At 40.3% G+C, this 19,274-nt stretch overlaps 3 protein-coding genes across 3 annotated transcripts; 1 reads left to right on the top strand and 2 right to left on the bottom strand.

Annotated features, from left to right (window-relative positions):
• Positions 1–1,737: 1,737 nt before the first annotated feature.
• LOC306891851 (interferon-induced protein 44-like) lies at positions 1,738–5,578 on the top strand. The gene is made up of 8 exons (XM_079452431.1): positions 1,738–1,812; positions 2,415–2,907; positions 3,010–3,061; positions 4,028–4,223; positions 4,343–4,495; positions 4,634–4,805; positions 4,881–4,981; positions 5,067–5,578. The coding sequence occupies exons 2-8, from the start codon at positions 2,424–2,426 to the stop codon at positions 5,247–5,249; spliced, it is 1,341 nt and encodes a 446-aa protein (XP_079308557.1). The 5' UTR covers positions 1,738–1,812; positions 2,415–2,423; the 3' UTR covers positions 5,250–5,578.
• On the bottom strand, positions 5,421–9,758 carry rabgap1l2 (RAB GTPase activating protein 1-like 2). The gene is made up of 8 exons (XM_079452437.1): positions 9,544–9,758; positions 8,322–8,381; positions 8,005–8,115; positions 7,780–7,884; positions 7,622–7,705; positions 7,318–7,389; positions 7,028–7,216; positions 5,421–6,194 (listed from the first exon to the last, which is right to left on the bottom strand). Exons 1-8 carry the CDS (start codon positions 9,652–9,654, stop codon positions 5,976–5,978), a joined length of 951 nt encoding a protein of 316 aa, XP_079308563.1. The 5' UTR covers positions 9,655–9,758; the 3' UTR covers positions 5,421–5,975.
• Positions 9,759–11,961: 2,203 nt separating this feature from the next.
• On the bottom strand, positions 11,962–14,612 carry fam163aa (family with sequence similarity 163 member Aa; the record flags this gene model as incomplete). The annotated part of the gene is made up of 3 exons (XM_079453546.1): positions 11,962–12,426; positions 12,555–13,532; positions 14,520–14,612. The coding sequence occupies 2 exons, from the start codon at positions 14,610–14,612 to the stop codon at positions 13,173–13,175; spliced, it is 453 nt and encodes a 150-aa protein (XP_079309672.1). The 3' UTR covers positions 11,962–12,426; positions 12,555–13,172.
• Positions 14,613–19,274: the final 4,662 nt, after the last annotated feature.

The raw sequence follows: 19,274 nt of genomic DNA, 5'->3' as shown, positions 1-19,274 counted from the left end.
CTGATCACCGCAACATCCAGCAACATGCTTGCTGTGCCACCTCTGATCACCGCAACATCCACCAACATGCCCGCTGTGCCACCTCTGATCACCGCAACATCCACCAACATGCCCGCTGTGCCACCTCTGATCACCGCAACATCCGGCAACATGCCCACTGTGCCACCTCTGATCACAGCAACATCCACCAACATTCCCACCGTGCCACCTCTGATCACAGCAACATCCACCAACATTCCCGCCGTGCCACCTCTGATCACCGCAACATCCGGCAACATGCCCACTGTGCCACCTCTGATCACAGCAACATCCAGCAACATGCCCGCTGTGCCACCTCTGATCACCGCAACATCCACCAACATGCCCGCTGTGCCACCTCTGATCACCGCAACATCCACCAACATGCCCGCTGTGCCACCTCTGATCACCGCAACATCCACCAACATGCCCGCTGTGCCACCTCTGATCACCGCAACATCCGGCAACATGCCCAGTGTGCCACCTCTGATCACAGCAACATCCACCAACATTCCCACTGTGCCACCTCTGATCACAGCAACATCCACCAACATTCCCGCCGTGCCACCTCTGATCACAGCAACATCCACCAACATTCCCGCCGTGCCACCTCTGATCACCGCAACATCCAGCAACATGCCCGCTGTGCCACCTCTGATCACCGCAACATCCACCAACATGCCCGCTGTGCCACCTCTGATCACCGCAACATCCACCAACATGCCCGCTGTGCCACCTCTGATCACCGCAACATCCACCAACATGCCCGCTGTGCCACCTCTGATCACCGCAACATCCGGCAACATGCCCACTGTGCCACCTCTGATCACAGCAACATCCACCAACATTCCCGCCGTGCCACCTCTGATCACCGCAACATCCGGCAACATGCCCACTGTGCCACCTCTGATCACAGCAACATCCACCAACATGCCCACTGTGCCACCTCTGATCACAGCAACATCCACCAACATTCCCGCCGTGCCACCTCTGATCACAGCAACATCCACCAACATTCCCGCCGTGCCACCTCTGATCACAGCAACATCCACCAACATTCCCGCCGTGCCACCTCTGATCACAGCAACATCCACCAACATTCCCGCCGTGCCACCTCTGATCACAGCAACATCCACCAACATTCCCGCTGTGCCACCTCTGATCACAGCAACATTCCCGCCGTGCCACCTCTGATCACAGCAACATGCCCGCTGTGCCACCTCTGATCACAGCAACATCCACCAACATTCCCGCTGTGCCACCTCTGATCACAGCAACATTCCCGCCGTGCCACCTCTGATCACAGCAACATTCCCGCCGTGCCACCTCTGATCACAGCAACATGCCCGCTGTGCCACCTCTGACCACATATTTGTATATTACTAGGCTACAGTAGATTATATATTATTGTTGTACTGTACATCTGATCCAACTGTGCGTATTATATATTTTTCAATAAAAAAACACTAAATTGGAAATCAATTGTCTCTTGTAAGCTTTGTATCAAGACCATTAGTAGATATCTACACATTACACATATGTTCAACTGTTCTGCATATCGTTAGTTACGCCACGGTTACTGTAGTAAGATTGTTTTTGCCAAAACTCATCAATACAACAACAACAAAATATCTTGAGTTTGATTCGGTTACAAATCTTTAATTTAGTCGTTCAACTACTGGACAAATAAGGAACAACAGGGGCGTAAATGCTGCAGTTAAGTTTCATTTCTTCTCGCGTGGAAGTGACGTTGAGCGCGCTGATAAACAGAGAGAGAAGCACCTATTTGTCAAGGTAGGCAAGTTTTCAAAACACGTAAAACAATCGGGATGTTATTCAAGTGATTTTTTTATTGCAAATCCTTTTTGCAGAATTTGATATCTTAGTGTATCTGCATCTCTCGGGCATTGTTTTCATATTCACACGTTCACGTGGTTTTGGGGGTAGACATGTGTCGCACTTCTGTAGAAATAATTTTTTCTAACTAATATATATATATATATATATGTGTGTATATATATTTTGTATCGTGCATTCCAATTAACATCAATCAAACTGCAGTTCGAAACAAAAAAAACACAATGAAAACATGATAACATCATCAAATGCATGATTTGTGAACCAAACTCTTCATATATGGAAATATAGGTCAAGTTTCAAGTTTACTTTATTTATATAGCACATTTAAAACAGACACAAAAGACATAGAGTTAGTACAAAACAGACTAAAACAAAGAACCAGAATAGAACACAAATACAATATAAGGACATGAATACAATTCTAATAGGCCAATGAAAACATGGGTTTTTAAAATAAAGACTTTAGAAAGAGTCACAGTATTTGATTCCTTTTTGTTTCTGTTACACTTTGATTGATCTTGTTTTAATGTTTTTAGATCATCATCATGAGCAGCATCACATCCAGGTTGTCTGAATGGCAGAAGAAGAAGCTGTGCTCATTGCTCAATCATGCCAACCTCAGTCTGCTGTTTAAAGCCAGTGTGCATGGCTACACCCCCGCTGCTTTTAACCAGAAGTGTATGCGACAGGGCCCGACTGTTGTTGTAGCTTACAATAACACTGGTTATGTTTTTGGAGCTTACACTAGCAAAGATTATGCTCAGACAAATCGGGATATTGTCGATGAGAAAGCCTTTCTCTTCAGCTTTAAGGACAAAAGCATTAAGGAAGATCCTATGCGTGTGTTCAGTGGAAATCCTCAGTATGCCTTTACTGATTCAGGTCCAAACTTTGGCTCGCTGGTGTTTCTTTATAACAACACGGCCACTGTGCAAAGTAATCCACGACCAGATCTTTACCAGTTTGATCCTCAGCAGATGCACGGCAATGACTTAAATCTGGTCGAGTTTGAAGTGTACAGAGTGGAGGGTGAGTGTTATTTTGCATCAGACTTCTCTCAGAAATACAGTAAAGGAGCACATACTGAATTATTAGTTACTATTTTTGTGTACTTCTCTGCATCCTCCCCAGACTGTGGAGGACTTATGGAGAAACCATGGAGAAATATCCAATGGAACGCTGAGTGAGTCGTACAAAATGTCGATTACCTTAAAGGGATATTTCAGAGCCAAAACTCAATTTCCCCATGACTCGCCCTCAACGCATCTTCACCGAATATGACTTTCTTCTTGAAGAATAATGCAGTCGGAGTTTAAATACAACGCATCATTTGCGGGGCGATTTTTTGAAGCTTTAAAAAGTGTTGGACACGGCTCTGTGGTCTTAACAAAGGTCCTCTGAAGAGAAATATCCAAATTGACGGCGCTATAGACGTTAATGCTTCCGGTTTCCTCGGCTGTGCGTGCACCTGAAGCTTGTTTTTCCTATTGGAACAAAACGAGAAAGGCAGCGTTCGTCACCAGAACTTACCACACGCCCGGGTCATTTGCCAGAAAAACAAGACCAAGGTTTATATGCGGTTAGGATGCCTTGAGGGGGTGTAAAACATGGGAAAATTTTGTTTAATGTATCCCTTTAAATTACTCTGGGGTTGCTGTCTTCATTTTACTTTGGGTTTGTTGTTTATTTTATTATTTTAAAAGTTAGTTTTGCGTTCGCCTGTTCCCGCTTTCTTCCTTCCTTTTATCGAACCTTGTCACATGGACTATCACTGGATCTGCGCCGGCATACTTTCACATTCAATTACACCCCATCAAGAACCAGCAGCGTTTTCTAGGGCAGTAAATCGGAACATTCTTCCGAACTCGGTCCGGTCAACCACATCTCTCACAAGATTAAAAAACGATTTAAACCCCATCTCTTCTGTGAACACTTGACAGACAAATGAAAAAAAAACGAACTCTTTCTGCCCACAGGTAGTGGTCTTTCTTTTGTTGAAACTTGCAACTTTGTATCAGCACCTATCGTACTATTGCTCTTTTATGACATACCCCTTATTGTTCCCTGAACTCTCTGCAAGTCGCTTTGGATAAAAGCGTCTGCTAAAGGACTAAATGTAAATGTAAATTTGATTCATTGTGTTTATCAGGAGAAGGAAAGCACTCCTAAGCACCATTTCTGAGTGGAAGCCCTCTGTGAGCTCAGTGAAACAGGCCCGGATTCTGCTGGTGGGTCCTGTTGGTGCTGGAAAATCAAGCTTCTTCAACTCCATCAACTCTGTGTTTAAAGGTTACGTGAGCACCCAGGCCAACACCGGCACTGCCGGCTCCAGTCTCACTACTCAGGTAGAAATACATTTTCGTCATCTTCTTTACAAATATCATGTGTAGCAATTAGTTATGCGAAGGTAATAATTTGCGTCGTCGCTTAAACAATTAATAGTAAACATATTTACGTTGTGTAGTTTCGTACCTACTGCATAAAGCCAAGCAGCAGCGTGAGCCATATTCCATTCACACTGTGTGACACAATGGGTCTGGAGGAGGGTTTGAACGCCGGGCTGGATGTGGATGATTTCTACAATATTTTGAAGGGTCACATTCAAGACCGGTATCAGGTGAGAACTTTTCCACTAAAGCTAGAAGGTGTGCACACTGTGCATCAATTGTTTGTCTAGCATGTATGTTATAAATATGAGAGAACATATCCCCTCATGTTTGTCCCATATCTTACTGATGTCATTTTCTTTGTTCAGTTTAACTCAACGATGCCTATCCAGTCAGACGCACCTTATTTCAACAAATCTCCAGGCTTGAAGGATAAGATCCACTGTGTGGTTTATGTGATCGACGCCTGTAAAGTCAAGCTTCTCTCTGACAAAATGATTGACAAGATCGCCGCTTTTCGAAGGAAAACCAACCAGCTGAGTAAGTGATTGACTAACTTGAGTCCTATCCAGCGTTAAGTTTCAATGGCATCTGAATTGTGCTTCTGCGTTTCAGGCGTTCCTCAACTGGTCCTGATAACCAAGGTGGATGAAGCCTGCCCCTTAGTGGCAGAAGACCTAAAGAACGTCTATCAGAGTCATTACATCAACAGGATGGTAAGATTTGGGGTCAGGGTTCCGGTCTAATATATAATAATCGCGTGCCTTTTTTACATGTGCGAGTCTTTATACATTTGGACAGATGCAGGAGGTGAGCGCTCATCTTGGAGTTTCTCTTTCTGCTGTGGTCCCAGTGAAGAACTACAGCAAAGAACTGGACATTGAGCCACAAACTGATATCCTGCTGCTGAACGCTGTGATACAGATGTTGAGAGCAGTGGAGGGATACTTCGATGATCTTGACAATTTGGTGAAACCGTTGTGATCACATAATCACGTAATAACGCTTCAACCATGCTTATATTTAGACAGATTTTAGTATTTGTAGGCAGGTACATTTATATGCATGTTTAATAGATTTCGCTCTGTTAGTGTATTGTGAGGTCTGCAGGCATTTCTCTTGTGCTCTGAAATGGCAAAAAAGACAAGCAGATTTAGTTTAAAATTTTCAAAGCTTTATTTTTATTCTTGTGAAATGAGTAAAAATGTCACTGTTTAACAAAAAGAACGTTTGTATCAGTGCATTGTCAAAACAGTTGACCTTACTTCATAAAGTTATTTGTTATGGAAAATAAAAGATATACATTCACAATCGACCAGCGTTGACTTTATTTGAAGATCATTGTTAAAATAAAAAAGGTTTAAAATAGAAATGTTTAAATAGAAAAAAGCCCTTCATCTAGTCTCCATATACCTTAACAGGTCTTTATCCTACAGATGCTCACTGTAGCTCTTATAATGATGTTGGCAATACTAAGGTCACAGGTTTATCGCCCCGAGGAACACGCATACTGATAAAACCTTGAATGCTCTTCCAAATCTCCCCAACTATCTGAAGCGGGGCAGATATTGCTTCTTGCTGTCACGCACTCATCCTCCGATGACGAAACGTTCATTCTCAGTTTTTAATTGTTCTCCCCGAGAAAATCCTTTTCATAATTTGTGAGGCTCGTGAAATCGTTCCTTCTCCTGGATTCGTGTGTTTCCTTGTTCATACTTTGGCAGCTCGTCCTTCCGGATAGGCCCAGGAGAGTCTTCTGGTGACCCAGCTGGACTGAGGGTTATGCGTGTAGCACCAGGCCGGATCTGTTTGAGCAGAGCTCTGATGGCTGCTGGCGACGGTCCTGATGGAGCCCAGCGTCTTCTTGAGCCACGTGTTCTTAGCAGCCTGAAGTTCGTTCACCAGAATCGCATTCTGGTGCTCGAGCTCCTTGAGTCATCAAGACAGGAAAACGAGTTAGAGACCATTCTTATTGCATACAGGTCTCTTTTTAACAGTTTGTTCACAAAACTGTGAGTCAATTGAAATATGTAGATGCGAGTCAGAAGATAATTTGGACTTGGGTTGAAAATTCGAGTCTATAAAGTACTGTAACATGTAATATAACAACACGGTGGGCCTATGTGAGATGGCGAAGGAACTATTTTCTTATATTAAAATGATGGTTTTCATACCATGCGTGCAACTGTTCAAATTGAAATTGATCAAAGCGACTCACAAATGAGGGTCAGAAAAATGTATTGTTTGTCCGTGTATTCATTAAAGAAAATGTACTGGGAGCCATCTCATTTTAAGTGAAAATGCAGACGGTGGCTGGAAACTTTTTAGAAAAAAGATTGGCAGGGATAGTTAAATGAACTTTTTTGGCTTATACATTTACAATTTAACTCATAAATTAAAATGAGATAATAAAACAAGTGTAGGAGTGGCAAAGAATATTATTGAATTTAACTGCACCTAATGATAATTGACAAATGTAGATTTAACAGAAATACCGTACATTGCCATTTTACATGCTGCATTCCAATATTTCATATTACATAGAAATTGAAATATGCAACCTTTAGCTAAGTATTAACGTTTTGCTTCCCAAACACGTCTCATAAGTAAATTATTTTAATGTGCAGGTTTAAGTGCGTATTCAGTATCATAATTGAATTGATTATTATAACAAGCATCAAATATTAATTTGCCTGCAAAAGGTTGAAGACCCTTGTTCGACCATCAAACGTCTCATCATATTGTTTGTTTTCTTTGCTTACCTGGATCTTGCATTCAGACTGGACCATCTGTAGTTTGGTCTGCGCTAACTCTCTCTCTAACTGAGCCTGCTGTCTGAGAGAAGCCTGGACGTCATTCTGAGCTGATCTCTCGTCACTCTTAACAAACAACTGAATCGATCCATCCCTACTGAAGATGTGACTGCACTGCGGACACTCCTGCATCTTGATCTGAGAAGCGTACAGTCAGTGTACCGTATGTAAGAACACAGACTGTTCAATGAGAAACATGCAACAGAAGACCAACTTTAACCTGTAATTGTGCTTCTTACCTTTATAACAGCGAGTTCTTCATCTGTTTGACTTTTCAGCTTTTCAAGTTGATCATTCAACTGAGAGCAAATCTAAAGAATGCAGAAAAAATATGTATTTACATACATACGGACATACATACGGACACACGGACACACGGACGGACACACATACGGACACACAGACGGACGTACAGACGGACAAACAGACGGACACGCGGACGGACACGCAGACGGACACGCATACGGACACACAGACGGACACACAGACGGACGCACTGACGTACAGACAGACATACATACATATAATTGGAGATGTGTTTACCTGTTTGTAATCATTGATGATGTTGTTTGATCTCTTTAAGCCTGACTCTGCTTTTTCCAACTCTTTCCTAAACATCTTCTTCAGCTGTCAAACACATCATTACTTTAGACAATGCATGTCACAGGTTTATTGTGTACATCAGGGATGTTACGACGCACCTGTGATACTTCCTCATCCTTCCCCCGTTTCTCTTCCTCCGCCGTCTTCAGAAGTAGTTTGGTTTTTAGCAGCTCTTTGGTTAATTCATCCACCTGGTCCTCCGTCTGAAAGAAAACACCGCAGCTACTCAATAAGTAACGAAATGTTAGAAAATGTCAAAGTTATTAATTATTGGATGGTCAGTGAATCATGGGCTTCTGCGATCTCAGAGTGATGTGTCAGACCTGGTCTAGCGCGGTTCTCAGCGCAATCTTGCTGGTGACCAGTTTTTGTGCAAGGTCATCGTTCTCCTGCTCCAGACGTAAACTGGCCTGCTGAAGCTTCCGGTTTTCTCTCTGGAAAAAAACATGCTTGTTATGCCAGAAATATGACACAATAAGATCCTGGAGACCTGTGGAGTACAAATCCAACCATAATAAAACACACCTGAACCAGGTAGGAGTTCAAATGACTCCAGTTTTACAAACTATTAAATATTGAATAGATCAACAACTACGTCTGTTATAGAGGAAGACATGTGGTTTTTGTGTGCGGCTCTTACTTGGTATTTGTCAAGTGGATCTTCTGGTTGATCTCCTAATTTTGGCTTTATAGATGGTGCCTATAGAGAAAAGGCTCAGATTAAAACCTTCAAAATACAAAAGTATGAAAAGAAAGGCTACTGCCACGTCTGATATACTATTTACAGTTGCAGAATTTGATACCAACAATATTTCTGAGACTTGCTTTTTAAGTCAAAGTGGTCATATTGCGCGAAAACGTGTTTTTCTGTGTCTGTGGTGTGTTATAAATTGCCCATGCATGGGCAAAAATTGTAACCCCTCGTGTAACCACAGCCCCACAAATCTACGTCAGTTCGTGGTATGATTTGACTACGATGTTACGCTCAAATGTAAACGCAAGTAAGGTGGGCGTTCCTCTCAGTACAATTGAAGGAAAACCTGATGTGCCAAATATGGTAAGAGGCGTTACATTTCCGCTTGCATTATTTCGACCGATCACTACGCACTGGTTAACTGGCCAATCATAGCACGCCTCGGTTTTTAGAGCGATAGCTTAAGAGGAGATACAAAAATGCACAATATGCGTTTTTTAACATTAAATCGTGTTTACACATTACATTACATCTAAAACAAACGATAAAATTCGTTTTAGCCGAGTCATATGACCCCATATGACTACATCAAATTAGCTTTATAAGTCAATTGAACTTAACTATAGTGAACGAGTTGTAAAATACAACTACATATTTTAAGTCAGTTCAACATAATTTATTTTATATAATTTGATTTAGCTTTATAGTTAAACAGCTTCATAAAATGTTTAAGTTGTTTTTTACAGTGTAAAAACAGATAAACCCTTTTATAATCTTCAAAAATTCCAATTAATATCAATAAAACTGCAGTTAGGTTAGGTTGTTATAATAAAACACAAATAATAGGCTAACTAACAAATAAAACACAATAAAAAAAACATTTTTGAACATTTCAACAAACAGAGTTAACTGTTTTTGCAAATATACTCACCATATAAACCAAAATAATCCGAAAGAAAGATAAATTAGACTTAGCATTATTTATTTCTTTATAAGGCGATATCGTGAACTCTTGACCGCAATAACAGCATAGTATGCATAAACAATAAATGATGACTTATGAACTGAAGTTTTTGGCTTGTAAACGCACACATACAGAATGCATTTACGTTCCATCGTGCCAGCTTCAACACGTGATGAAAATAAGTTCAAAGTTCACTAAACTTACCAGTTGTTTGGGTAAAGACTCCGCCACCAGACTAGCCAAGATTTCCTCCTCTGACATTTGGTCAATAATATAAGCATCGTAGGCAACGGCAATGGACACTTCTTCCATCATTTTGGCAGGCGGCTAGAACAGAGGTGATTTCTAAATGAAAAGGACGCAACTGAACCTGCCTGGAGAACTGATAACAGGTTTGACAGTCAAAGTTCTATATATGTGTCTCAAAGCAAGCCGTGCCCCACCATGAGACTATGGGAGGAGTTGTAGGAGTATTGCACCTTTGTCCCGGCTTCTAACATACCAAAACAAAAAAGAATGTAGTCCAATATGCAACAACCAAGCAATAACACAACGGTGATTTCTATCAAGCAATGAAAGTTCAACTATGTTAAGAAAGTCATTATTGGTTGGAGCTTTGTGCTAAAAGACTGTGAAATTGAAATTCTTGTTTCGTATAATCCTTAAGGTCACCGCTCACACAAAAGCACTGCAGTTTGCCCGGTGCCAGAACATTCCTCCATGCCTTAAGCTGCTTATATCTGCAGCCGTATAGCTGCTCACGGATCGACAGAGATTGGAAATACACGATGCCGAATAAACAAATTGAGGATGAAACATTTTTGGTGAAATTGTTACAATCTAACAGTTTGTGGCACAGACAAACTCTGTTATACAATCTGTTTCTTTATGTCATCAGGCCGAACAAAGCCGAGTTAAGAAGGTGAAATATAAAAGAGAAAGAGAGGAGGTTGTGAAGAAGGGCGGGGGAGAATGTTATTAGAAATTGAATGAAGGGAGGAGAAAAGTACAATAAAGACAGCGAAGTGTCACCGTGTTCAAAGGTTGCTGTTTGGAGGAGGGCCTGAGTTTCATCATGAACCTGCGAAACAAACAAACATACGCTTCGAAGGTGCGAACGGCTTATCACGTCCGTATGTTAAGTGTGTCTCTTATTATGGCTCGACACCCGAGTCACGAAAATGCAACAAAAAAGCTGAACAAAGCAAGAAATGCACATTATTTTCCGGCGTGTTTAACATCTGTACCCGTCAGATATCTCTATATATACTCTTAGTACTAAGTGTTGTTAATATGATAGTATTATATGATAATTATGCAGTTTGTCTTGACATAACTGAGAAAAATCTATCTAGAGAAACTTGAAACAGTGATGGGATTGATATCCACAAAGGGATGCATAACAGGCCATCAATTTATTTCAAATGTATTTTATACGGTAGGTTACTGTAGAATATGTTATAAATGATAACAGATTATACAGATTTAACTTTCACTCTGATTTTATAGTACAATTAGGTACCAGTAAAAGGTAATAGATGTAGTGAAATCGATGGATCTAACTCGAGCATTGACGTGTTGTAAAGATCACCGCTGGGCATATTCACATGTCCGTCATTGAAAAGATTCATCGAGCTGCAGAGCGGCATTCTTCTCTGTGTACAGTTTTGCTAGCCTGCAATGAGACGTGATGTGTGAAGCAGTTATTCGTTTAACAAGAACTCAAACAAGTCTTTCAAGTCGTTGAAGACAATACGCAGAGACAGCGCAGTGCCAGACATAACAAACTTTCTTAACACACCCTTTCTTACAGTCATGCAAATATTCGTTTCAGCAGAACACCCGACAGAACCTGTCAATCTTTTCAATTTCAAAGCGAAGCTATAGCGTACAACAAGAAAATCTAAGATGTTGACAATAATGAAGGAGGTATATTGTTTATTATTATTTTAATTCAATTAAAGCAATATTTATTTTCACACAAATAGCTCCTTGGGGTTCAAAGTGATGGGAGAGAGCACATAGCTATGCTTTTACACTATATGTTAAAATAGTTTATTTTATTATTAACAACATTGTAGAAATATCATCGTTGTGGTTCTGCAAAAGGATTATGATATTAATAAGTAAGAATTGCACATTTATCAACAACAAAGAAGTATAGACAAATATGACACGAGGTTTGTAGTGTATTTGCACAGATTTGTAGTTAATGCTAATTAGCTAACATCATTTTTTACAGCATTTATATCTTAGTTGATTTCAGCATTTAATAATCTAATACGTCTTAAAATCACCGTGTGTAAGTTTTAACGCAATGCACAGTAAACTAAGATGAACAATTGTATTCCCGGTTGAAATAACACCGCATATGTTGGGTTAGGTAGGTTTTGATGCTAGTTTGCTGGTTTAAGCTGGTGAGGAACCAGCACATGGCCAGTTTAAACCAGCACAAACCAGCATCATACCAAACCCAACATATGCTGTTTTTCAACAGGGTCGGCATCAATAAATATGAATAAATGCTTCATGCTAGTCAACGCATTTAGAAACGCAAACAAATGCAATCCTATTGTAAAGGGTTATCATTGACTCAAAAATAAACGTGACAGGAAACATGTAAATCATTGAAATAATCTTTATATACATGTATTTGTATAGAGGTGAAATGGCTTTTATTATTCCGATCACAATTGACCAATGATATAAAAGTCGACAGGCATTTAGAAATGCTTCAATTATATTCAAAACCATTCTGTGATATACGTGGACTACTCTTTATTTCTCAATGTGTTAAACCACAGACTCCTCACGTATTCACGTGTAAAAAAAAAAAGTGCCGGTGATTTCACACTAACAAAGACTGCTTCTTCAGACAGTGTGGATATAGACGTCACAATTCATAAAACAGTGATTATTAACACAAAAACAGACTGCATGAATACATCTGCAAGGACGAATACAAATAAGTTGTATAATTATGCCATAATATTGGAGGGACGGACAGGCATTACATTTTGTTTTCATTATGATCATCATCTTCCTGTCATTGACTGAAAGAAGTTCTTTGTAAAAGTTGGGATCGCACTGTTCATTATACGTGTGACACTGGAGATGTCAGTAAAAGCACTTGAATGTATATCTCAAATAGAATTGAAAGATCCTAAGACGCATGTCAGCATGGGATAACCACAAAAAACAAAACAAAGTGAGACTCAACAACATCATTCTTAATATTTGACCGCTCTCAACAGCTCATTCTGTGTCATTGTGAATTTCTGTGAACAGTGAAAGTCTACAGTAATATTCAGCACTTAAAGGACAAATGAGAATCAAGTGTGAAAGGTTAAGCATATACTGTCATAGACGATATTCAGATCAAAACATGACATTCACTCTCAAAGCGCGAGATACGTCTTTAAAGTCAACAGGTACATACTTGCCTTCTTTGTCCTTATCGATGACAGCGATGGAAATACTTCATATGACCCGGGCTGTTCGATTTCATCTGAAAAGCTTTTGCGTTCAACCTTTAAGATTAAAATAACAAACGCCAAACCCTTAGCCCTCGAACAACAAATAGCCCTCAATGTATTATTTTCAACCCATCACAGTAGACTTAAACAGTGGAGAAAAGGAACAGAATGGGACAGATGACAGAAATTGACCTGATACGAGTAGATCGGAACTGTGTGTAAGACTAAAATGCCATCCCGTAGGTCTTTTGCCCCTTCGGCTCCATGGAGATGACGCTAGGGCCGGGTGCTCTACAGATGGACGGTTGATACCTGGTGGGAAACCTGTCCCTGCGTCCACCTCCGTGTCTGTGAGGGTCAGACGTCAGTGCTGATGGCTCGTGTGTTGGTGTAAAAGTCCGGCGTACTGCGTTGGCTCAGCACGGGACCGTACATGGCGGCCAGACCGAGGGCGGTGGCGCCGTGATTCTCGAAATGAGAGGGCATGTAGGATAAGCGGTCGCCTCCGTTACGCATCTCATCCGTGCCACGGGGGTAGTATGGCGAACAGGTGGGGCAGTATTTGTGCGATGTAGTGGGGTCGTAGGGCAGGGAAAGAGGAGTGACGGCCAACCCATCAACCCCTGGTGCGCTGCATGCGTTGCAGGCGAACTGCGGCTGAGGATCTCCGGCTGAACCCGCCTCCCCTTCAGAATCATTCCTCTTACAGCAATAATACTAACGTGAAGAAAAGATTGAAAGTATATAGAATTAAAATACAACGTTTGAACACATTTTCTTTACATTCCTTAAACAGATTCTTCGTTTATGTTTCATTTTAAATTCAGATTTGGGAACAATGTTATCTCTCATTTTCATATTTAATGACACATTTTATAGCTTTGTTTTCATTCTAATATACATTTTGATCATACACTTGGATGCTCTTATGGGCTTGGATGGAGATGAGCATTTATAAATGTTTTCAATAGATTAGATAGTTTAAAACATAACCTGAAACGACAGGATTCTCTCATTTTAACTTTGATTTGACTGTTTTTATACATGTAAATAGAGATTCTATTATACGGTAGTTTATTTTGTATTCTTGATTTAGATTTTTAACATGCATTTGTGTACACATATCTACACTATATAATGTTTAATGCGTTGGCAAGGCTCATGAAAAACAAGTGAACAGTACTGTACACAAGCGCTTTCACAATAATGACATTTTAGTTTGACAATCAATTGTCTAATGAATCGTTCTGACTGCGGGACAATTCATAACAACTGTGTGGTTCATCCAATAATAAATATTAAATGATTACAAATATTAATATTATATATTCATCCTTTTTAAATTGTTAGCCGGAGAGAATAAGAGAAATGCACTTAACATTTCTAAATGGATTTTAGTGAAGAAGGTGTATTTTTTTGAAATGTGAAGATGACATGAATAACCAAAGAAATAGCCGTAAAGTGACCATAATAGAAAACGCCATCAAACTAAAAGTGCATCTACATCCAGCAAAGTGGTTTGGGATACTACAGATCGTGCGCAAGAAAACATTTTGGTTAGATAAAATCATTGTGATCAGACAAATAACCTTGACAGGCCTATTGTACACAGAACATTTCAGTCTTCAACAGCTCTATACAGTAAAAGGCCTCAGAAGCGAACTCTTACAGGACCCCACAATGTATATAACATGCATTATTCACCTGGAGTCTACAGTAACAAAGCACTGCAATGATAGAAAGAAGTATCACTGTTGCGAGAATTCCTCCGGTTATGACAACAGTTCCAGCTGTCATCCGACCAGATCTCCATCAAACCCTTGGTTGGAGACAGAGAGAGAGAGCGAGAGAGAGAGAGAGAGAGTCGGAGAAGTGAAACTTCATTTCCATATGCAAAATCAAACAGATACTGTCCATTAACAAGTCCACAAGGCATCGTGAATGACAATGTGCATGACGCTTACATTAGAAGAGAGCAGAGGAGAGACGAGACCGCAGAGAGTTTGGACCGCTGCTTCTCCTGACGTGCAGATCATGGGTTGAAGGCACTCGGCTGTACTCTACTACAGTTTCAGGATACTGCAAAACAAGTCAACGGTAAACCTGTGAGATTGTGTGGACTTCAAAGCTTCGAGCAATAAAACGATGTTGCTGAATAGTAATTTCATCCACATGGAGGCAGTATAATATAAGCTAAAGATTCAGTCTGTGTTCATCTCTATTGGTGTTAACAGAGCGAATTTCTTGCGATTGATCGGCAGAGAACACACCAGTAATATTTCCTCCGCCGTCGTTGGATTAAAAACATCCTTCAAATGCGTAAACGTATAGGCAGACATGTAAATACTGCAACAGCATCCCAGTTCTGTTTACGTCAGTCTAGCTTTTCCACTTAAAACACAACTTGAATGGTGTTTATATATCATACTATATATAATTATATATATATATATATATTAAATATCGTGATGCATCTTTACCTTTCTTTAAGATTTCATAGCTATTGAACATGTGGACAGAGACACAGTGTAAAATATTTTAAAGGTTTTTATTGGGTAGTTTTATGTCATAATTTAAAACGTGACAATATTTGAAAGTTTTGTATTCCACAGGCTTTATTTCAAGCGATTGACCAAAGACCCATAATCTTTGGGGCGGAAGTCCTAAAATGCTAACTCGCTTCTGGCTTTTGCAAACACAAATGCATCATCTCTGAGGCGCTCAAGGAAACAAGGGGACGGGGTCATGACGGGACTGGGAGAACACATGGCAAACAGAAACAAACAAAACACAGGGCTGTCACGATCCTGTCCTAACAAACCAAATAAAAAAAGTCATTTTCATTTACTATTTTACATTTTGTCCAGCAATAATTTGCCGTAACTTAAAAGATTTGAATGAGAAGTAATAAAAAAAGTTGTCTAAATGTTTTACAGTATGAGGTTTAACTTTGGGTTATATATGAAGAGTTTGGTTCCAAAACTCCATTACAAAAAATGAAAGAGCATGTTTTGTATTATGTTTTCGTTGTGTTTTATTGTGTAAGTTAGCTGTGTTTGTTTAGATATTATGGCTTATATTAAAATAATTTGATATTAATTGGAATGCACAACAAAAACACTATTGGGAATTTTTTTTAAAATATCTCATTTTGGAAGCAAACTCTTCAGCCCCAAGGTCAGTGGTCAGCCCCCAAACGCTTTATAACTACAAATATGAACATTCATAATTAACAAAACAAATGCTAAGATATATCTTGATTTGTAGCTCATTTTATTCTTATGTTATCAGTATCAAATGTGCAATTTTAGACAAAAATGATGACAAACATACAATAAACCGCCAGTCGGTATCGCTCCTTGGCATCCTGAACAAAGCAGTGTCCCTTTATTCACATCACAGTGTCCCAGCGCACTGTATTTCAGCCACGTCCTCTTCCTGTTTCTGAGTAAAAGCACTAAATTATAAACAGGACCGTCGGAATGCTAATGCTGTTAAAAGCAATGTGCCATCTATTCTCTGTGGAATGTGTCCGAGCACTGTGGCTGTCCTCTTCACTCCCTGCCAGCGCTTCATCTCAGTACTGGGATCTGCTGTAGGTGTGGTGGTCTGCTGGAGGTCAAACTACTCCATCATCACATCACTGACAGAAATACACCGCTGATCAGACACGTTTGGACAATTAGACAAAGCCGATGAGTCGGACAGTAAGGTCACTGTAAGTACACTGAGCACTTTTTCTTATGTGCGGTGATACGGCAACCTTATGACGCCATTTCTGCACACCACACCAACATTATTTTCAGGAATGTCGGATCACTCGCCGACCTTCTTGGCAACACCCCAAGCTATTTTATAGCAATGCAAGCGCAGTTCCTTTGTACCGTCTGAAATATCCACAACTTTAGCCAAGCGTACGTTTCAGCACTATATGTCGACAAATAAAAACGTTGCATAAATTTGGCTTTTTTGGCTCAAGTAAGGCTTAAAAGTCACATTGAAGGCCGAATGGCATACCGTTCAAGAGAAAGAAGATCAGGATATGTCTTTACTAAATAAGCAACATTTACTTGAAAGTTTGAACTTACTTTCCCTACCCGGGTCGCAAGCAACCATTAAATGGATGTTAAAACAACCCCGACTTTCAGGGTGAGACCCTCAGGGATTGGCTCCAATGGTGTCGTAGAGCCGAGGCGTGCCGAGACCCAGGGCGAATCCCGATCGAAAATCGAAGCTTTACATTTGTCCTCATGTCCCCAGATTTCTTTTTTTAACTAACATAAGGATTATATAGGTTAAATCAGACCCATGAAACGAGTGTTGTCACAAATGATGTAAAAAAAACGAAGAGATCTTTTCAAAGACCACTTTCAGTTTTGCCGAACTTTCTATTATAGGTTTGTTTTTTTAAGGTAAAATTATACTTTTGATACATTTATTTTAACAATATTTTGCACATTTCTTAATTAACAGAAACTTTTAAAAGAGTTCAAACTAACAGAAAAGATGCTCTGTGTTTTTCAGATCTCAAATACTGAAAGGAAAACAAGTTCATATTCACTTTGAAGCAACACAACAGTTATATTCGTTAGGTTGTGCGAAAGATCGATTCATCGTTTTTTTAACTGCGGTCGATTTTTTTCATTCGTATTTCTGCACACATTGAACATTCATTAGCGTGAGTGTTATTGCTCCAACTATCCATTAGATGTCACGGGTGGATGTCACATCAGGGAGCATATCGTGCATTCATAGCTTCATAAAAGGCAGCGGTTCATACGGTTGCTGCTCCTCTTTACAGCTTATTTTGTTTGACGATTTTTTGCGATTTTCACTTAAATGTAAAAGAATATACCCAAGTGTGTTTAAAGCTTAATATACGGGTTTGTGGCTCTTCATTTCGTTTTTTAATTGTAATCTGACGTTTACTGATCTTTTTTAAAATATCTATAGGATCTGTATTAAATCTATATTAATTGACTCGAATCGAATCGAGTGCTGGAATCTGAACGTCAGAATCGATACCCAGCCCTAATATTTGTACATCGACATATTAAGGAAAAGTTCAAAAACTATTTTTGAATGCGGTGATCTGGATTTTTATCACAGTTCTCAAGTGTCTTGTCATGCCGTCAGTCTTTCACATTGCTGTTGGATGACTCCTGACAGGTTTGATTTGGTTGAAATTCAACATGCGCTGGACTGGAAGGGCCACAATACATCTAAAAATGCTGTTTTGAAATGAAAATTTGGAATGGTCTCTTCATGCTGTGTGTGTAAAACTGTGTATTTGTGCATGTGAGGAGATGCCGTCTGACAAAGAGAAAAAGAAGGTGTGACCGGGCTCAGGCCTTGTCGGCGTGGTCGTTTATCACCGGTTCACTTTATTACACCAACGAGTCTGCAGATCGATAGACAGATGCTCGTATATGTCCGTTGCCATGGTATCCAGGGCAGCTGACCCACTTCTCCCCAAATACCCCAGCTATGTCTAGCCCATCGTCTCCTTTATCTGTGTACTCCATGCTGTTCATGCTCTTTTCAGATTGTCGCTAGACCACGTTGCAAAGGCACCAGATACTGTATCAATATTCTCACGTCAACAGGGAAAATGTGCGTGACGAGGCATAAAAGCCCCAAAGCAGACAAAAGAAAACGAATCGTGAAAAAGATCTTGTACACGACATCACAAATCTGATCAGATCTTTCATATTTGACTCTATTTATAGGCTTCATCACTGCGCTTCCCAGTTGCTTGTTATTCTTCACTACTTTTACTTTCTCTCTCCTTGCCTCCCAAAATACTTTTCTTCTCGCTTCCTGAACATCCGGTCCTCCCCCGGCTGCTTTTTAAGGAGCCCAATGATGACACTTCAGTGCTCTGGAAGAGTCTGCCGGGCCCGTCTTTCCTCCAGCACACTGATGGACTCTTCATCTGACGGTTCAATCTGACCTCTTCTCTGTCTCACAGCACTCGACCCAATAGCTGCGGGGCTCCGCGTGACGCAACAAGTCAGGAGCAGATCAAACATGAGCAGTGCAAACATCATTAACTTTAATGAAGGATGTAGTGCAAACGAATCACGTTAATGTCCCCGAGCCGAGGCTGTCATGTCACTGCTGTTGGCAAGAAGTCTGTTAATGAACGCTTTGAGAGTCCACAAACAAGAAAAGCTCAAAAACTGCTTGAGAACCAACATGAAGCTGCATGATGGGACCATGCGCTGATAGGTATCGAACGATACAGTTGGTTTGTTGTATGTAGTGTTGTATGCGTCTGTAAAATATCATCGGTGTAAAGATATGAAGCTCAATATCATGGCACCGGTGAACAGGAGTCAAATACGCAGAAGATGCTGAAAGACAGATTGCGGAGGATCTGAAAGATTTTTCTGAAGATCAGTGGACAGTTTAACCTGACCAAACAAGAAACCCTTCAACAACCATCGCAAAACATAA

The sequence above is a fragment of the Barbatula barbatula genome, assembly GCF_947034865.1.
Source record: "Barbatula barbatula genome assembly, chromosome: 3".
Taxonomy (NCBI): domain Eukaryota; kingdom Metazoa; phylum Chordata; class Actinopteri; order Cypriniformes; family Nemacheilidae; genus Barbatula; species Barbatula barbatula.
This window is presented reverse-complemented; position numbering and strand designations above follow the sequence as displayed.